Source organism: Dendropsophus ebraccatus, chromosome 8, assembly GCF_027789765.1.
Source record: "Dendropsophus ebraccatus isolate aDenEbr1 chromosome 8, aDenEbr1.pat, whole genome shotgun sequence".
Classification (NCBI taxonomy): domain Eukaryota; kingdom Metazoa; phylum Chordata; class Amphibia; order Anura; family Hylidae; genus Dendropsophus; species Dendropsophus ebraccatus.
Window position 1 is genome coordinate 29,143,490 of NC_091461.1, and position 17,409 is coordinate 29,160,898.

General features: G+C 42.1%; 1 protein-coding gene across 2 annotated transcripts in view; it reads left to right on the forward strand.

Annotated features, from left to right (window-relative positions):
• The window catches only part of INPP5A (inositol polyphosphate-5-phosphatase A), a 265,474-nt gene that overhangs the window by 177,325 nt on the left and 70,740 nt on the right, over window positions 1-17,409 (forward strand). For both annotated transcript variants that reach the window (XM_069980070.1, XM_069980069.1), the window contains exon 9: window positions 12,568-12,652. In XM_069980070.1, the coding sequence (XP_069836171.1) occupies window positions 12,568-12,652 (85 nt within the window). The remainder of the gene's footprint in view (window positions 1-12,567; window positions 12,653-17,409) is intronic.

The window sequence follows — 17,409 nt, forward strand, 5'->3', positions numbered from 1 at the left end:
ACAAGAATAGACTGTCAAGTTTCAGATGAAAGTTCTCTTTTTCTGGCCATTTTGAGCGTTTGACCCCACAAATGTGATGCTCCAGAAACACAATCTGCTCAAAGGAAGGTCAGTTTTGTAGCTTCTGTAACGAGCTAGACTGTTTTCAGATGTGTGAACATGATTGCACAAGGGTTTTCTAATCATCAATTAGCCTTCTGAGCCAATGAGCAAACACATTGTACCATTAGAACACTGGAGTGATAGTTGCTGGAAATGGGCCTCTATACACCTATGTAGATATTGCACCAAAAACCAGAAATTTGCAGCTAGAATAGTCAGTTACCACATTAGCAATGTATAGAGTGTATTTGTTTAAAGTTAGGCGTATAGGCGTAGTTTAAAGTTATCTTCATTGAAAAGTACAGTGCTTTTCCTTCAAAAATAAGGACATTTCAATGTGACCCCAAACTTTTGAACGGTAGTGTGTGTGTATGTAAGAAAGGGGTAGTTTTTGTACATTAGACTTTTTTTTCTGCAGGTTCTATCCACGATTTTTGGCTGATGAATAAAGCCTAAGGTGCATTGTCATGTTACATGTTTACAGCAACTGTTGGAGAAAACCTTAAAATTACCAGTTACATAGCATGTGTGAACATAGCCTTTGTCAATTCGTGTTATGTTTAAAAGTGAAAAAAATTGTCACATGCTATATATGTAATGTTAAAAGCAAAAAATAAAAACAAAATTCAAATCAGCTGGTACCAGAAAGCCATACAGATTTGTAAATTCTATAAAAAAAAAACAAAAAAAAAAACCTCCTGTTTTCCAATACTTATCAGCTGCTGTAGGAAGTGGCGTGATTCTTTCCAGCCTGACAGTGTTCTCTGCTGCCACCTCTGCCACTATGTGGATTTGCTGCTGCTCTGGACAGTTCCTGACATGGACAGAGGTGGCAGCAGAGAGCACTGTGTCAGACTGGAAAGAATCCACCACTTCCTACAGGACCTGATAAGTACTGGAAGACTGAACACTTAAATAGATTTAACCTTTACAATTGGTATCAGAAAGTTATACAGATTATTAAAGTTCTGGAGTACCAGACGATGCAACATCGGCTGATAGTTGATATAGGTTTGGACCTATATTTGTCGGGTGCCAACCGCGCATCACTACGTGTAATAGTTAACATGTAACATTAACTATCCATGCTGCAGGGCTCCTCTTGCGCTCTGCTACCCACCGAGTCTCATGCGCTCCAGCTTCAGAGCGGCCTGTCTCAGCTGACAGGCCGGGACCGCCGTGGCCGGTGACTGGCCCCAGCTGAGACAGGCTGCTCTGGACCTGCAGCAAGCGGGACCCGGTGAGAAGCAGAGTGCAAGAGGAGCCCTGTAAAGTGTATACATTACCCATCCACGGTCCAGGGCTCCCCTGGTGGTCCGCTTCTCCCCGGTTCCCGCGCGCTGCAGCTTCATAGCAGCCTGTCAGCTGAGAGGCTGCTCTACAGATGTAGCGCGGAACCGGGGAGACAGGTAATGTATGCAGTTTAAGCAAGGGCTGCAAGGACATCGGTAACAATGTCCATGCAGCCCTTGTTGAACTATTATCGGCCCGTGTAATAGGCCCTGTGTAATAGGCACTAGTTTAGTTATTATCGGGCCTTGTAATAGTACCCCTACATTTAAACTACCTTCGGCCATCCACAGCTGCAAACGAGCGCCGATCAGCGAGATCAGTGCTTGTTTGCAGTGCCTTTACATGGCACAACTAGTTGAGTAGCCAGGCCACACACACAATTTCTGTAAGGTTTGTGCGGCCCTTTAAATGTACTGCTATCGGCCAAACATCTGTAAACCGGGAGATGTGCAGGGGATAAACATTGATTTATAGACTTGCACAAATAATGCCATCAGCCGATGAGTGCGTGTGTTCCCACTGGCTGGTCGCTGACACTTTAACAGGGGTCGGATATGAGCAATGATCGTTGCCGATAATCTGCCCGTGGAAAAGGACACTTAGCTGCATAATTTTGTTTTAAGGGGAAAAGTCGAGGATAACCAGCACTAGTCCCTACAACACTAGTAAAACTTCTGCTATATGTAATGCAGCTTTTTACCATTGGGGTGGGATTGAGAAGGTAACTGGAAGACTTCCCCCAGATCCCATTAGATGGGGGCTTTGTCCAGTCACCTTTAGCTGACCTTCTCTTGACAATACTACAAGCCAGAGAAAGTCCTCTTTGTTGTAATTGTGGACAGTGGGGTACCGCACAATTCCCTTGCACCTAGCTGCTATGCAAAGTTGTCTATTGTCCCGTAGCTATACAGGGTCCTCTCTGCGTCTCGCAGAACTGACAGAAGTCTTCCCGGCTACTTTCACAAGATTCATATTTAAATGGGTCCTTTCTAGATCAAAAGGTTAAGAAATTAAGCCGATTGGTAGTGGTGGTCCCTAAAGTGAATGGCAGAAAAATTGAATATTACTAGATTTTTAATCCTATCTACCTCCTATATACTGGTGAGTGTTATTTTGGGGGTTAACCATGTTCATCTCTTTGGAAAATATTTGCATTATGGTGAACTTTTTGTCTACAATTCACAATTTATATAGGGGGATTTGTATAGTGTTTGTACACTATACATATTAAGCTTTAATACAACCACAACGCCATAAAAATACACTATAAAACCAATCCATTTAAATGGTTCAAGATGACCTGTAATTGATTGTCGCCGTTCTGCACCCATAGGACGTGTTCAGACACCGCAGCTTTGCTGCAGAAGTAAATGCAAAAATCATTTCTATTTCTTTGGGGTTATGAGAGAATATTTCTACATGCCTCATTATGTGGAAAGGAAAAGTTGTGGACATTTCTACATTTGACTATATTCTTTGTCTTTCCATTGATGCAGGCTGGGATAGTGGGTAATTGTCACAAATCTGGCACTGCTTATCTGTGGACCGAATGGCAGACCTCTAGGCAACCTTAAAGGGGGTAATCCAGGAGTCAAAAAAACATCTGCTTTCTTCCAGAAAGAGCGCCACTCTTGTCGTCATTTTGTGTGTGGTATTGCAGCTCAGTTCCATTTAAGGGAATGGAGCAGAGTTGTAATACTACACAGACAGAACTAAGGATAGGCGTGGCACTGTTTTTGGGTAAAATGTCATGTTTTCTTGAATCCTGGATAACCCCTTTAAGGTGGCCATACACCTTCAGTAACTGACAGCTGTGCGATCACTCGGCTAGCAGTTCTCTCCCCATCTTCCCTGTACACAGGAGCATTCCTGTGTATGCGGAGGAGTGGGTTAAGCTGCAGCCAGACTGCTCTGGCTACGGCTTACCTTCTCTAAAACAAACTGGTTGGGAAGTATTTTCGGCCCACCCCCCTCTAGGTAACCCTCAAACATGGTATACTGATGGCTGAGCGGTAGGTACACCAATCAGAAGTATAAAGTGTATGGGAACCTTTAAAAAAAGGATAGCTTCTTTATTCTAGAAATGGCGCCGCTGTTGGCCTCTGCTTGTGTGTGGTATTACAGCTCAGTTCCACAAAAGTGAATAGAGCCGAATTGTAATACCACACACAACCTGACGACAGATGTGGTGCTGTTTCTTACAAAACAAAGTATTAGTGTTTTTCGAATTTTGGATGACCTCGTAAAAACAGTTCTTACCCTATCCACAGAATATAGCTGACTATCCACATTACTTACCTACCTGATACTTATTAGGTAATAAAACTTTCTTATTATGCAATATTCCCAAATATTGAACTTCCCAGGAAATGAACATTATTTCTGCAGACACCCTCAGCACTTTTTATTAAAAAAAACAAAACAAAACTGCAGACTCTTTTATTGGTGTCAAGGCAGAATGAATTGGCCGGAGGAAGCATGTTTATAGACTGTGTGAAGAACTTTGTCTTTGTGTGGGAATGTTGGTGACACTGTTGTGGTTTGCTTGAATGAACTGCAATGACGCGACTAATAAGGTACCCTGCTGAGAACCACAGAGGGGCTTATTCAGACCTCCCACCTCTGCCATTCAGCTCTACTTCAGTGTGGCTAATTTTTCTCATTCCTTCAATTCTTTGGGCCTCCTCAAAAACAGTAAAGTCAACTTTCACACCGAATGCCTGATAAGTGCTTTAGGAAATAATCGTGTAAACAGAATGTTACCTTCTGACCTGCAGCTGATACCTTGGTCTGGGACAAAACCCTCCAGGCTATTGCATTAGGCATGGCTATTAGAGGAATAATACAGATGATCCTCCTTACAAAGTACCCTGAGAAATGGTTTAGCTAAATCAGTGTGCCCCTTGTCACATTGACTTATGCTCCGCCGCCTCCCACTTTAAATTGGTTGCATTTGTCTGAGGGTTTTTTTTTTTTTTTTCCAGCTCCATGCATATCTGGAGAAAGCTGTCATCCCTTCTTGATGCATGTTATTGCCAAAGTTTTGTTCTCCTTTACTGAAATAAAACTGGGGCCGTGAAATAGTGGTTGCGGATGAGGGCTGTGAAAAAGAAAATTAAGCCGGCTTTATTTAAGTTATATTAATTATTTTCTCCGTTTTTTAGCATGATTTAAATCTTTATTGTCTTTTGTTTAACTTATTGTCTTTATAAGGAACACCAAGTTGCATGTATCGTTAAAGTTAGTGAAATGCAGTATACCTATAGAAATATTTATAAGAAACGCTTCGATTTATTTTTGATAAGTTTGACAATTTATATAGAATTCTGGCCACAAATCCTAGTTTCTCAGCATTATAGTCTTTGGCAGGGTTACAGTAAAATGTGTCACTCTCTATATAGATAACACAGGATCCACCAATTACAATAGGTGATGGACATGGCGACCATCTTCCAGCTCTGTCACATGGTATCAGTCGGGCTCCTAAAGGCCCGATTTAAAGGGAACCTGTCACAGGAGAACAGAGGGAAGAGCCCGCCCGACGCCCCGGATACTTACCTCATCCTGCAAGTCCAGCTCCAGGAGCCGAAATCTCCGCCTGACTGCGCGCGATGTGTAAATGAGTAGAGAAAAGTCCGACGTCCATAGGAAACCACTGCTCCAGTGATTTCCTAAGGGTGTTGGACTCATCTCTTCTCATTTATATAACGCGCGCAGACTGGGCGGCGATTTCTTCGCGGCAGGACTTGCAGCATGAGGTAAGTGTCCGCGCTCCACCGGGGGTTCCGGCGGGCTCTTCCCTCTATTCTTCGGTGACAGGTTCCCATTAAAAAGAGCAAGCGCCAGGTCAGCTCTTGCTTGCTGCTTGTACCCCGCTCTCTGCCTGCGCTATTACACGCACTGACAGCGAGCGGGATGGGGGGGCTGCCCAGGCAATTGTCAGATCGTCTGAGCAGCCCATAGCCATCCTATTGCACGGAGCGACGGCAGCAGATCATTGCTAGGCTGATCGTTTGTGTTTCAGCCTGTTGAAAGACAACGATCAGCCGACATCATGCATGTCAGCTGATTATTGTCTTCTATTAAACAAAGCGATTATTGGCTGAATACGGCCGATAATCGCTTTGTGTAATAGGGCCTAAAGACTTACATAGGCAATAACGTAACCTAGAGCTGGGAGAGGATCATGCTTGGTGTGGTGGTCTCCCACCTTTGTTCTCCCGATCGGTTCAGGTCTGAGCACTCAGACCTTGACCGATCAAAACTTTTCACTTTTCATGTCTGACATGCCAAAAGATTTTACAAACAGTGACACTTTAAGACTAGCCTTCTGGACATGACACAGTAAATAGATCTAGGCCATATTTTGTATGGGACAGGTTTGTAAGTATGCAATGTGGCCTCATTGCACTGAGTGGATGAGACTGAGCTACTGTTGTCGTCTTTGCTATTTACTGGTATCACCTTTCACTGTATAGATCACTTTCCAGCAGCCCAGACAGAACAGCAAGTCTCTGCTTAGTTTTAGGACTACTGGCCAGAAAGAGAACTGCAAGATTTAAGGATTATTTTATAATATAAATAATGAATTTGGGAGACTAAAAAAAGCCACATATCAACCCCTTCACGTCATTTATCTGTGTATATACTGCTCATACCCCGTGCAGTAGGAATGTATATATACGTTCCTGACTGAGAGGTTGTAAATATGTGCGGGACCACTGCAGTGAGGGCGGCCCTGCACATATCCGTGTCTGGAGAGCTGAGGATAATGAAAGACAGCTGCGATCCCGTGGCTGCCTGTCATTAACCCCTTTAACACTGCGATGCACAGCAATCAGTGTGTTTAAGGTAGTCAGTGACAAGACAAGCTCCTGTCACTGATCAGGACCCTCACAGCCATGCTGCAGGGGTCCCGATCGCTTGTACCGTCTGGCAGGGGTATGTCATGCAGGCTCTACGTACAGATCGCTGAATCTATGCTTTGCTATGCCAGTACATGTGCAGACCAGTACATGCAATTGATTGCATGTTTTAACCTCTTAAGGACATAGGACGTACCGGTACGTCCTATGTCCTCACTTGCACTTCAAAGCGGGGCCGCGCGGCGGCCCCGCTTTGAAGTGCCGCGATCCCGGGTGCCGCGTGTAGCCCGGGACCGCCGCTATTAGCGGGCACGGTCTGATCGCCGTGCCCGCTAATTAGCTAATCGGAGGCAGCTGTCAAAGTTGACAGCTGCCTCCGATTACCGGAGGCAACGTTTCCCTGGTGTCTAGTGGGGGAGATCGCTCCTCCGGGACCTTGTCCCGGAGGAGCGATCTCCGTTACTGATGCCGGCCGGGGACGCGTCCAAGATGGCGCCGTCCTCGGCTCGGCACTCGTTTGTATTCGGCTGCAGCAGCCGAAAGCAAACGAGTGCCGATCTCATGGATCTCTGCAGCATATCTATGCTGCAGAGATCTCAATGAGAGATCACAGTGTATATACTAGAAGTCCCCCAGGGGGGCTTCTAGTATATGTGTAAAAAAAAAAAAAAAGTGTTGTTAATAGTAAAAAGCCCCCTCCCCTAATAAAAGTCTGAATCACCCCCCTTTTCCCAGGTTTTAAATAAAAGTAAACAAATAAATAAATAAATAAACATGTTTGCTATCGCCGCGTGCGTAATCGCCCGAACTATTAATTAATCACATTCCTGATCTCGTACGGTAAACGGCGTCAGCGCAAAAAAATCCCAAAGTGCAAAATTGCGCATTTTTGGTCGCATCAAATCCAGAAAAAATGTAATAAAAAGCGATCAAAAAGACGTATATGGGCAATCAAGGTACCGATAGAAAGATCACATCATGGCGCAAAAAATGACACCTCGCACAGCCCCATAGACTAAAGGATAAAAGCGTTATAAGCCTGGGAATGGAGCGATTTTAAGGAACGTATATTGGTTAACAACGGTTTGAATTTTTTACAGGCCATCAGATACAATATAAGTTATACATGTTATATATCGTTTTAATCGTAACGACTTGAGGAACATGCATAACAAGTCAGTTTTACCCCAGGGTGAATGGCGTAAAAACACATTTCCCCCAAATAAAAGAAATGCGTTTTTTTTTTCAATTTCACCACACTTCGAATTTTTTTCTGGTTTCGCAGTGTACTTTATGCAAAAATTCAGCCTGTAATTGCAAAGTACAATTAATGACGCAAAAAATAAGGGGTCATGTGGGTTTCTAGGTGGAAAAATGCAAGTGCTATGACCTTTTAAACACAAGGAGGAAAAACCGAAAACGTAAAAACGAAAATGGGCCATGTCCTTAAAGGGTTAAAGAGTCACTGTCGTTTTTTTTTTTTTTTGCAGAAATCAATAGTCCAGGCGATTTTAAGAAACTTTGTAATTGGGTTTATTAGCCAAATCTGCCATTATCTGCATGTAAAAAGCCTTTTCCCAGGTCCCCCCCTCCTTCCTCTTTTTCATCCACTCTGAAAAATCTGAAAATTGTGACTTGTTGCAGGAGTCGTCCCCTGTCTGTTCTAGGGAGAGGGGAGGGGGGAGGAGGAAGGAGGGAGTTAGCCGGCAGCAGAAAGCAGATAACAGAGGATTACAGGCACGGAGCTGGGTGACAGCTGTAATCCGAGCTCAGGGAGGTCACTGGTGACTGTCACAGGAGATATCCCGTGAGGGATTTGTAGATTAACTCTTTTTTTTAAAACATATTTTTATTGTTTTCATATATGAACAGAAACAAGAACAATACCAGATTTGTAAGGTCACAGTAAGCACATAGATTAACTCTTTGTTGTCCTGTTTTGGTCTTTTCTTTAGCTCTCTCCATAGGAGAACAATGAAGACAGGGGGGAGAGCTTCAAACTGCTTTTTCATGATAAAAATGCATTTTTCGGATAATAAACCCAATTACAAAGTTTCTTAAAATCGCCTGGACTATTGATTTCTGCAAAAAAAAAATTCACGACAGTGACACTTTAAGTTAAAAACGTATTTTTTTTTTATTACTTTTTTTTTTTTTTTTTTTTACAAAGTATTTTAAAAAAAACAACCTTATATAACCCCCCCCCCCCCCAATAAAAGTTTAAAATACTTTGCTCTTTTTTTTTTTTTTTTTTTTAATTATGTAGAAATTGCTGCCTGAATAGTCATGTGGGTGGTCCCTTCTCAGGAGTCATGCAGTCCTGGCTCTCAGGCCAAGGGCAGTTCATTTGCTTGGAGTTGTATGATTCGTCCTGAGACATGACCATCCACCTGACTTATAGTAGGTAGCACATGCTAGGTTATACCTTTGTCTTACTATACGCTTAGTGACATTTTGGAGAGGACAGGTTCCCTTTAAATCTACTCAAGTGCTAACATTATTTTTTCTCTATTACGTTTGTTCATTTAAGGGAGCCACATTTTGAAGAAATTGTCCCTTTTTAAACATCCAGGTTCTCAGGAGCCATTAGAAAATTTGCATTTTTGAGCCTTTCCATGATGTATTGTGATATTTTTATATACAGCTAACATTGTTACTAGTTAACCTCCTGCTCACCCTTTGTAGAATGAATCATGCTATCTTGCTGCTTATTGTTATGATGTATCCCTTGTACCATTTACCAATGGATGCCCTCACAGGGACAACTTATGACTTCTTCATGTGATAACATTTATAAAATCCTTAGCCGCAGCCATAAAGCTGCAAAATAGAGGAAGCCATTTTAATTTATCATGGCTTTATGTATTTATTTTGGTTATCGTTCCTGCTCAAAGTCTTTACCTTTCAGCTGCTGTGTGATCTTGGTTCTGCAGCTGTCTAGGTGTAGAGCAAATGACGGTAAGCATGGAGGATTACCATTGCCGGTATAAGTTTTTTAGCTTATTGCAATATGACATTGTATTGAAATGTCTATTCTCTTTATCCCAGATTATATGAATTTAGAATAAAGTCCTCACTTACATTGCACAGGGTGTAATGTAACAACTCAAATAACTATAGGTAATGCCGAGGTAGCCATTACATACCCAGCTTCTATTATAAGTAGAAGAATGGTGGAATCCTAGGGCGCAGAAACTTCAGACCTGTATAGATAGGGTTAGATGTTAAAAACAATGTGGTGTTTTGTTGTTTTTTTTGTTTTGTTTTTTAATTTAGTTGTAAGATTTGCACTTTAAATTGAGTGATAAAATATAAGTTGGCTAATTTGGTCTTGTTAAATGGTCACATGACACCACTTTAGACTGCGTGCAACCCATGTCAGCATTGCATAGTTGGCATAAAGCTACGTTTGTGCAGCAGGAGTCCTGGGTAAATGCCTACTTGGGCAAAAAAAAAACATTTTTTTTTATTGCAGACCTGTCCAAAGATCGGATCTGTTGGCATCAAAGTATTTATACCCAGATCGATCACAAGAGAAAGTCTGGAGAACTGTCCGCTAAGAGTGGTCCCTCCCAGCTCTATTCCAGTGATTAATGCAGATTCCAGAGAGCAAGGAGAGAAGCGCTTAGCCATGCACTTCTCTGCCCTTTCTGTTGATCAGTACAAAATGTTTAAAAAAAAATTAAGGTTGTAAGGTACAACTTAAAGGTCCTATCAATTATGAGAAGAGACTGCTACTTTCCAAGAACAGCTCTACTCTTGGGCTGTGTCTGGTACTGCATTCACTTGAATACAGATGAGATGCAATATGCGGCACAGCGCATGGATAAGTGTGGGTGTTTTTTTAATCTTCTAGGTTGGTAAGTGGCTATATATATTTTATTTTAATACTGTCACATGTTGGAATCTGCACCTTTTTTTTATTTTGGTGTATTTCAGTTATACAGGTCACCCCTTGACATAGAAATTGCCTCCGGGACCTACACGCAGACTAGCCCAGTTGCATTAATCTGCAGCCCAATCAGAGGCTAAAATGTGTGGTAGGGTATTCCTTGGATTTCTGCAACAGAATCTGCAATGGATTTTTCAATTACAAAAAACATACTGAATGAACAAAGTTTCTGAGAAACAAACTCAAATTGACAAACTTCTGTGAGACCGAGCTAATTGTACAGTGTACTGTGTCTTTGGCCTTCCGCCTTTGGGAAAGAACATTTCCCACCATGCACAGCCTACAATGCATAGCTGGAATACTGGGGCCTGCCTCTCTGCGCCTTCAGGGCACAATGTGATCTTCATAACCGAGGTGAAACTTATCATTTTTATGAAATCCCTAAATGTGTAAAAGTAATGTAATTGAGCTTTAATTAACTGATTTCTTTTTGTTTCTGGCCCGGATTTTTTTTTCCCTTGACTCCATCATTTTTGACTTGTGATATCCATTTAGTTAACAAGCCGTAAGTAGCAGTTCTTTGGCAAGAAGTGTCAATTTAAAAAAATGACTTTGGGGAAAAATTAGCTGCACATACCTTCCTTGAAAAATCAATTTATTTAAAAAGCAATCCGTCACGCCTTTCTGCCACTTCACCAACATTCATTATTTTTATGTTAGCTGTAAATGACCTTGAGCAATGCCAAAAATCGAAATGAATTACTGAAATTGGCAAAGGCCAAAATGTCTTTGTTTAAAGTTAATGTGTTATGAATTGTGGTATGAACCTAACAGGAATGGTTGGAACTTTTGTAGAGAAATGTACTGTTGTTCAGTGACCGGTATTGACACCTCCTTTGACGTATATATGACATTGATTCTAGTTAAAGTTGAGATATATTTCGGTATATATAGCGCTGCATTCCGTCATCTTCCCTCATCATGTGTCCGTTTTTTGTCCAACCACATCCTTATCTGTTATGAGATGTGAAGGTGCCTAACATGGTAACTAAAGTGTAAAATATTAGGCATGGATGGTTCTTTAAAAAAGTTGGTTTAAAGATAGTTCTTCAAAAAATAAAATTAAAAATGGGCAATTGATGAGGAGTGTGTGTGTGTGTGTGTGTGTGTGTGTGTATATATATATATTTTTTTTTTTTGTTAAATTGATCCTGTTGTGGTCTCCTCCAATGGCGCGGACACCCTCATTAACACAGGACCTAGAGGAGACTGTTTTTCCTAAATGGAATTTCCTTTTACAGTTTAACTTTAAAATTTTATTTTCTTATTAAGGGTACGTTCACACCTACCGGATCCGCAGCTGATTTTTATGCTGCGAGTTTGCAGCGAAATCAGCTGCGGATCCTGTACTGTGAAGCTCACTTGGTCCCATACACTCGGCGGATCCGCTGCCTGCATGGGACCTGGCCCCTTAAACCCCCGCATGCCCAATTGCAATAGATGTCAGATTTGCCATTTGGAATGCTGTTTAACCAGATAAAATAGACTTTTTACCAATGTGATGAAGGATAGAAGTATGCCTTATGTTGTAGAGACATTTTGATTAATGGGGATCAATATTATCAATGAGTGAGGAGAGAAACTCCCTCTTGATCTGTGCGCATAACATGAGACCATCTTAGGGTGCTGTTACCCAGGCTGATTATCGGCCAGGAGCATCGCTAGACATGCTCCTGCTGCCGAAAACTGGCCAGTGTAAAAGAGAGGCGATAAGCCAAAGAATATTGGCTGATCGCATCTTTTCACCGTGCTTAAAAATGTATCTTTATTAGCCGCACGTGTCCCTGTGTAAACAGGGGAAAGCTAAAGAGAAACTGACAGCACAGATATGTTAATATTGGGGTCTGGAATATGTATATATCTGCTGTCAGTTTCCAGATCACAAGCAGCAGTCTATATATACCAGCCACGCTGCTTGTGATCTGGCATTTGCTTCTCCGGTACTCCGGCCATTGCTGGAACTTCATGCCGCCACCTCTTCCGGAATGATTAAAAGCTGAAGGGGCGGGGCCTGAAGATACAGCCGAACGGATAGCCAGATGCCGTAACACAAGCAGAGTAGCTTATAAGAATAGACTGCTGCTTGTGACCTGGAAAGTGACATCACAGATATATACATGTATCCTATATACAGTTTCCATGGCTGCATGAGCGATCATTCATGCGATTTCTCATGCCATCGGAAGTTACTGCAAACGAGACACTGATCGCCTTGTGAATGGAACAATTGCAGAAATGTCTTCACGTTTATGTAAAGCTTATGTTTAGTCATGTTTGGAAAATGTTTTTCTGTGTTTTTCTTATACTCCGTAAAATAGAATACTGTGATATGACTGACATTCTCACATCATTCAGTATTACAGATCATCGATTTGAGAAAGTTCCCTACTTCGTCTTTGGAGATTTTAATTTTCGACTGGATTTAAAATCAGTGGTAGAGGTAAGCCTTGCAATATTTTACTAAATCTTTGTGCCTGTTAAATATCATGTACAAGAATGTTAGATTCTTTCATTGCTCCTTATTTCCATCTAAATTATATATTTTACAAGCTTCTTTTCCCTTCTATCATGCACTGTTGTGCCACAAAGATGAAACTTGGAGGAATTACTGGCATTAGAATAAATATAAAACTCTAGCAGTTTTATTTTTTTTTTTTTTTTTAAAGTTTGAGTGAGTTTTTTTTCTATTTAGATTTTTCTCCTGCCAAGAAATGCAGGTGAGAAACTACAGTAAACTGCCAAGTATGAATTGGATAGCAGCTTGGTTCTATGGCACAAGCAGCAGTTTAGCTCTATATAGATCCGAGCAGCCAGATCAGTGACGACTTTCAGCCAAGATGACTCTTGATGGAGCTTTTGTGTAATCATTTTTCCACACCATTTTTTTTCAATAGGCTGAATGTTAAAGGTTTTTATGTCCGTTTTTAAATGAACAGGCATACAGCAGACACAGCCATACGCATTTTAGTCTGTATTGGTTATTACAGTTAAATCTAGTCATACTCAATCGGTGGCACCAGGTGAAGGACTAATTCTCATTCTGGCAACACGTTGACGCAATGTATTGCTGAAAGTAGAGCTGGGTTATTAATCAAATTTGAGTAATTCACCTAGAATTTGTGACTTGATTTGAACTTTTTGGAAAATTGTAAATTCGATTTAAAAAATAAAAAAAATGTGCACTCTGACCTGTAGGGGGAGCAGTGGTGCTCTGGGCGAGCTGCTCCTCCTGCAGGTCAGAGCAGGACTGCATGCCCACACCCAAGTGATCGCCGCCGTCCGCCCTATGCCTAAAAGATTGCTGCCAGCTGTCGTGTGCCTGCCCACACCCACAAGTTTGCCGCCCTATGGTTGCACCCACAAGACTACCTTTGGCCGCTCCTATGCCCGACATCGCCCACAAGATTGCTTGGCTGCCCTACTTCGCCTCAAAATATTTTTCACCTTTGGCTGCATTGAAATCCTGTGCAGATGATGAAGATTCTGCTGTCAATCGTTCAGTGAGGAGATGGGGGCGGCCTGGAGATAGAGCAGGGTGGGCCACCAGCAGTGTCGGGCATACACTTCCCACACTGTGTCCCTGTAAATTAACGGCTTTTTTCACAATGATCAGCAATAAAAGGTAACTAGAAATCTTGTTAAGTAACTGGTAACATTGCATATGCTTAAGTACTGTCCGTTTCCCTTCAAATTTATCTTGTGCACAGGTATCAAACTCAAGCTCTCCAGCTGTTACAAAACTACAGTTCCCATCATCCCTGGACAGCCAAGGCTCTAAAGCTTTGGCTGTCCAGGCATCATGGGAGTTGTAGTTTTGTAACAGCTGGAGGGTCTGAGTTTGACACCCCTGATCTAGTGTGTATGGACACCTTTTAAAGTGACTGTACCACCAGGCCCAGGCTAAAGCACTGGAGGCGGGCCGACCCACCCATAGTGGAAGGAAACCCCCACCCCCCTATGATAGGGTTCTATTGATTCTAATGGAGTCACGTCATGGAGGGGCTGGGGGTTTTTCCCACTGGGGGTGGGTCGGCCCGCCTCCAGTGTTTCAGCCTGGGCCCGGTGGTACAGTCGCTTAAACCTTATTACTTTCTTGATGCCCAAACAAAGAGTCATTAGGGCGGTTCCCTGTGGTTATTCCCCGCCCCTCCAGCCACACTGTAATAGATTTTATTTCCTTATCCAGACACACATCTATAGTCTAGGCAGGGGGGGGCAGGGAGAAGCTGTCTGGACTGCCCTAATGACGGGCAGGATGAAATAAATAACAGGTAAACTTTAACATTCCAGATATAATATAATTCTGAACACTGACACCACTATGATGTACTAATTTCTACCATTTCTGTAATCTGGAAAAAAAAATTCTTTTTTTTTTTTTCTTTAAGAGGAAAAAAAAGCATTAAACATTGCGCGCACAGAAGCTCTTACAAATACACATGACTTCATTGCTCTGTTGCCCTGCACACCTAATCAATTGCTGGGTCTTTACACCTTGGTAATTGGTGTCTACCCTCAGCAGATAGTGTACCTGTAGCTGAGCCTCATTATTCTCCTAATCGCCTCTACAACAGCTGTGTTTGCTCTCCTGGTTCATACTTTTGTACCTTGTTTATGGCCGTTTCGGACAATGCTGGCGTGTAAGTAATTAGCTTACTGTAAATCATCCTTCATTGCCGTCCTAGTGGTCGTTTAGTCACTGAAAAGAAGAATCCCTTTTTAGCTCGCAGATCTCTCAACCGTGCCTTTTTACTGTTTCAATGTCGTAAAAAAGTGTGGGTGTTCTAGGAAGACACGTTGTTGAGCTTTCATTTAAGGAGTGGTAATACTTTGGATAGTAACAATTCCTAGGATTCTTTCTTGCTGAATCATAACCAACACATTTCTAATGACAACTTTTAATAGTATTGTATATTCTGCAAATAGACCTCAGTGAGGTGTATTCTGTTGTTTTTACAAGCCCAGGTAGCAGTCTACTCACACCCAGTGTGGGAGTGGCGGGAAAGGAAACGTTCCTCTACTGTTTTCTGGTACATTATCAAGTGTTTCCCTGCAGTGCCTCCACAGGGTGATTGAAGTATTACACCGGTCTCTTTGAAAGTAATAGTTTGTACAATGCATAAACATGTTGTATCTTCCAGACAGAGTTTGTAGCCTTCTCTTTCCCCAATAGACCCCCTCCACTCTTCAACCTACATTTCCTCCCCTCCACTTTCAACCTGTAAGGCAGTGCTTCTCAATTCTAGTCCTTGTGGCCCATCAGCGGGTCATATTTTAAGGATATCCTTAGTATTTTACAGGTGATACACATATAGTGCCATAAATACAATAACGTTATTATAGGTAAGGGTCCAGCTTCTTGGACCCCAACCAGTGATCACCGGTGGATGTCTTGGATGTACCATCACCTTTATAAGATATGAACTTATGCCTAGTCTTTCACCAGTCTGTACCATCCACTTCATCGTTGGATACATTAGGAAGGGTTTGTTTTAAGTTTTTATTACATTCTGTTGTGTAGTGGCTCAATGGAAGAGGAACCACTTATACAGCAGAAACAATGATATTCACAAATGTGCTTGGGTCACCCATTTAAGACTAGATTCAGATTGGCATGAATACAGACCAGAGTATTTGTCAGGTCTCTTTTGTTGTTGGGAATTAGAGGAGGAGGCGGTGTGAGTGAAATATAGCAGCATCTCGCTGCCAGTGACCATATCAATGACTGACTGTCAATCACTGTGTAAGAACAACTTATATTGCCTGCTTCCCACTGAGCCATCCATAGACCACACAGGCTCCTGCAATGTGAGCGGTTAGTAGATGTCCTAAACGTTTGTAGGAAATATTTAAGCTTAGTGATTTTTTTTCCTTACATAGTCACTTTGCAGAATAAGTATACCTTCTAGAGTAGAAAACTTCACTATAAAGGTGCATCTATTAGTTTTAGGGCAAAAGTAGGGTCATGACCCCAATTTGCAAATGTGTAAAAAGTCTACACTGGGCTGGCTGGCTTGTAGCCCACTAAGCTGCTCCCTTCCCATGTCTTTGTGTGGACCGGCGTCCATGATTGATGTGTTCTCTGTGCATATATATTCTCTTTTACATTTTTGTTGTAGATTCTTTTAGCTGCATTCATGGCACTTTTGCCCTGTAGTACTAAGGACCCAAGTAGCCAACTCAAATCCTTTCACCAGGGGTGGTTATTTAGGTTGTATAGCAAATATATATTGGAATGACGTTTACTGTTTATACCCGTCTTAAAGAGGACCTGTCAACTCGAAAATGGGTGTAAATAAGTTTGTGGCTAGGTAGGGCTTTCTTTCAAAGCACACTCCATCATGTTCAAGATGGAAGCCTTTTTGCTAATATGAAAGTGCCAAGGGGAGCGTTCCCAGTACAGATATAGCCTAGGCAAGTGCAGCCCATGTCTGCTTTATGTAGTAGCTATAAGAGAAACAGATTGCTGAACTCAGGGAGACCAGCCAACAACAACACTGCCGGCTGCTAGTGAAAGCGCCCAATGCAGTGAAGTCCTAGGTGCATTGCCCCCTGGGAAACATGAATATGCAAAAGAGGAGCCCGTGGAGCCTCACTGAAGAGTCTCAAAACACAGGACTAGCCAGAAGACCATAGGATGGGGATGAAGATGGCATTTGGCTGTACTGCATAGGCTCTTGCCCCACTGGAGAAACCCCCTGGATACTCTTTCAGGAGGTTTATACTGTCCTATCTCAGGGTAGTATAAAATACTGAACATAATGATGTGTCGCTTACATTGTTTTGTGCAGCTGATTCAGTGAGATCCTCCTGACCAACATTGAAAATAAGTAGTCCTCTCCATTATAAGCATGAGCCCAGTGGTCCTGGATATTCATAAGAAACAGAAAACTCCACCCACCAGCTGCTGATTGGCAGTTGACTGTCTATACACAGCATGGATAAATAACTGCCAATCAGTAGCTGGAGGGCAGGGGGAGGGGTGTGGCAAAAATCCTATTCTCCTGCATATTAAGAGAACAGCTGAACAGAATGATATAAGTAATTTACCAATCTGTTCATTTTTTTTGTCACTAGTTTATGCTGCCCTTATTTAAGGCAGCATAAACCTAGTGACAGATTCACTTTAAGCTTAATTTGCGTAATAACAGTTATCACTTAGAGTAGAGAAAATAAGATGCAGCTTAGTGGTGAAAG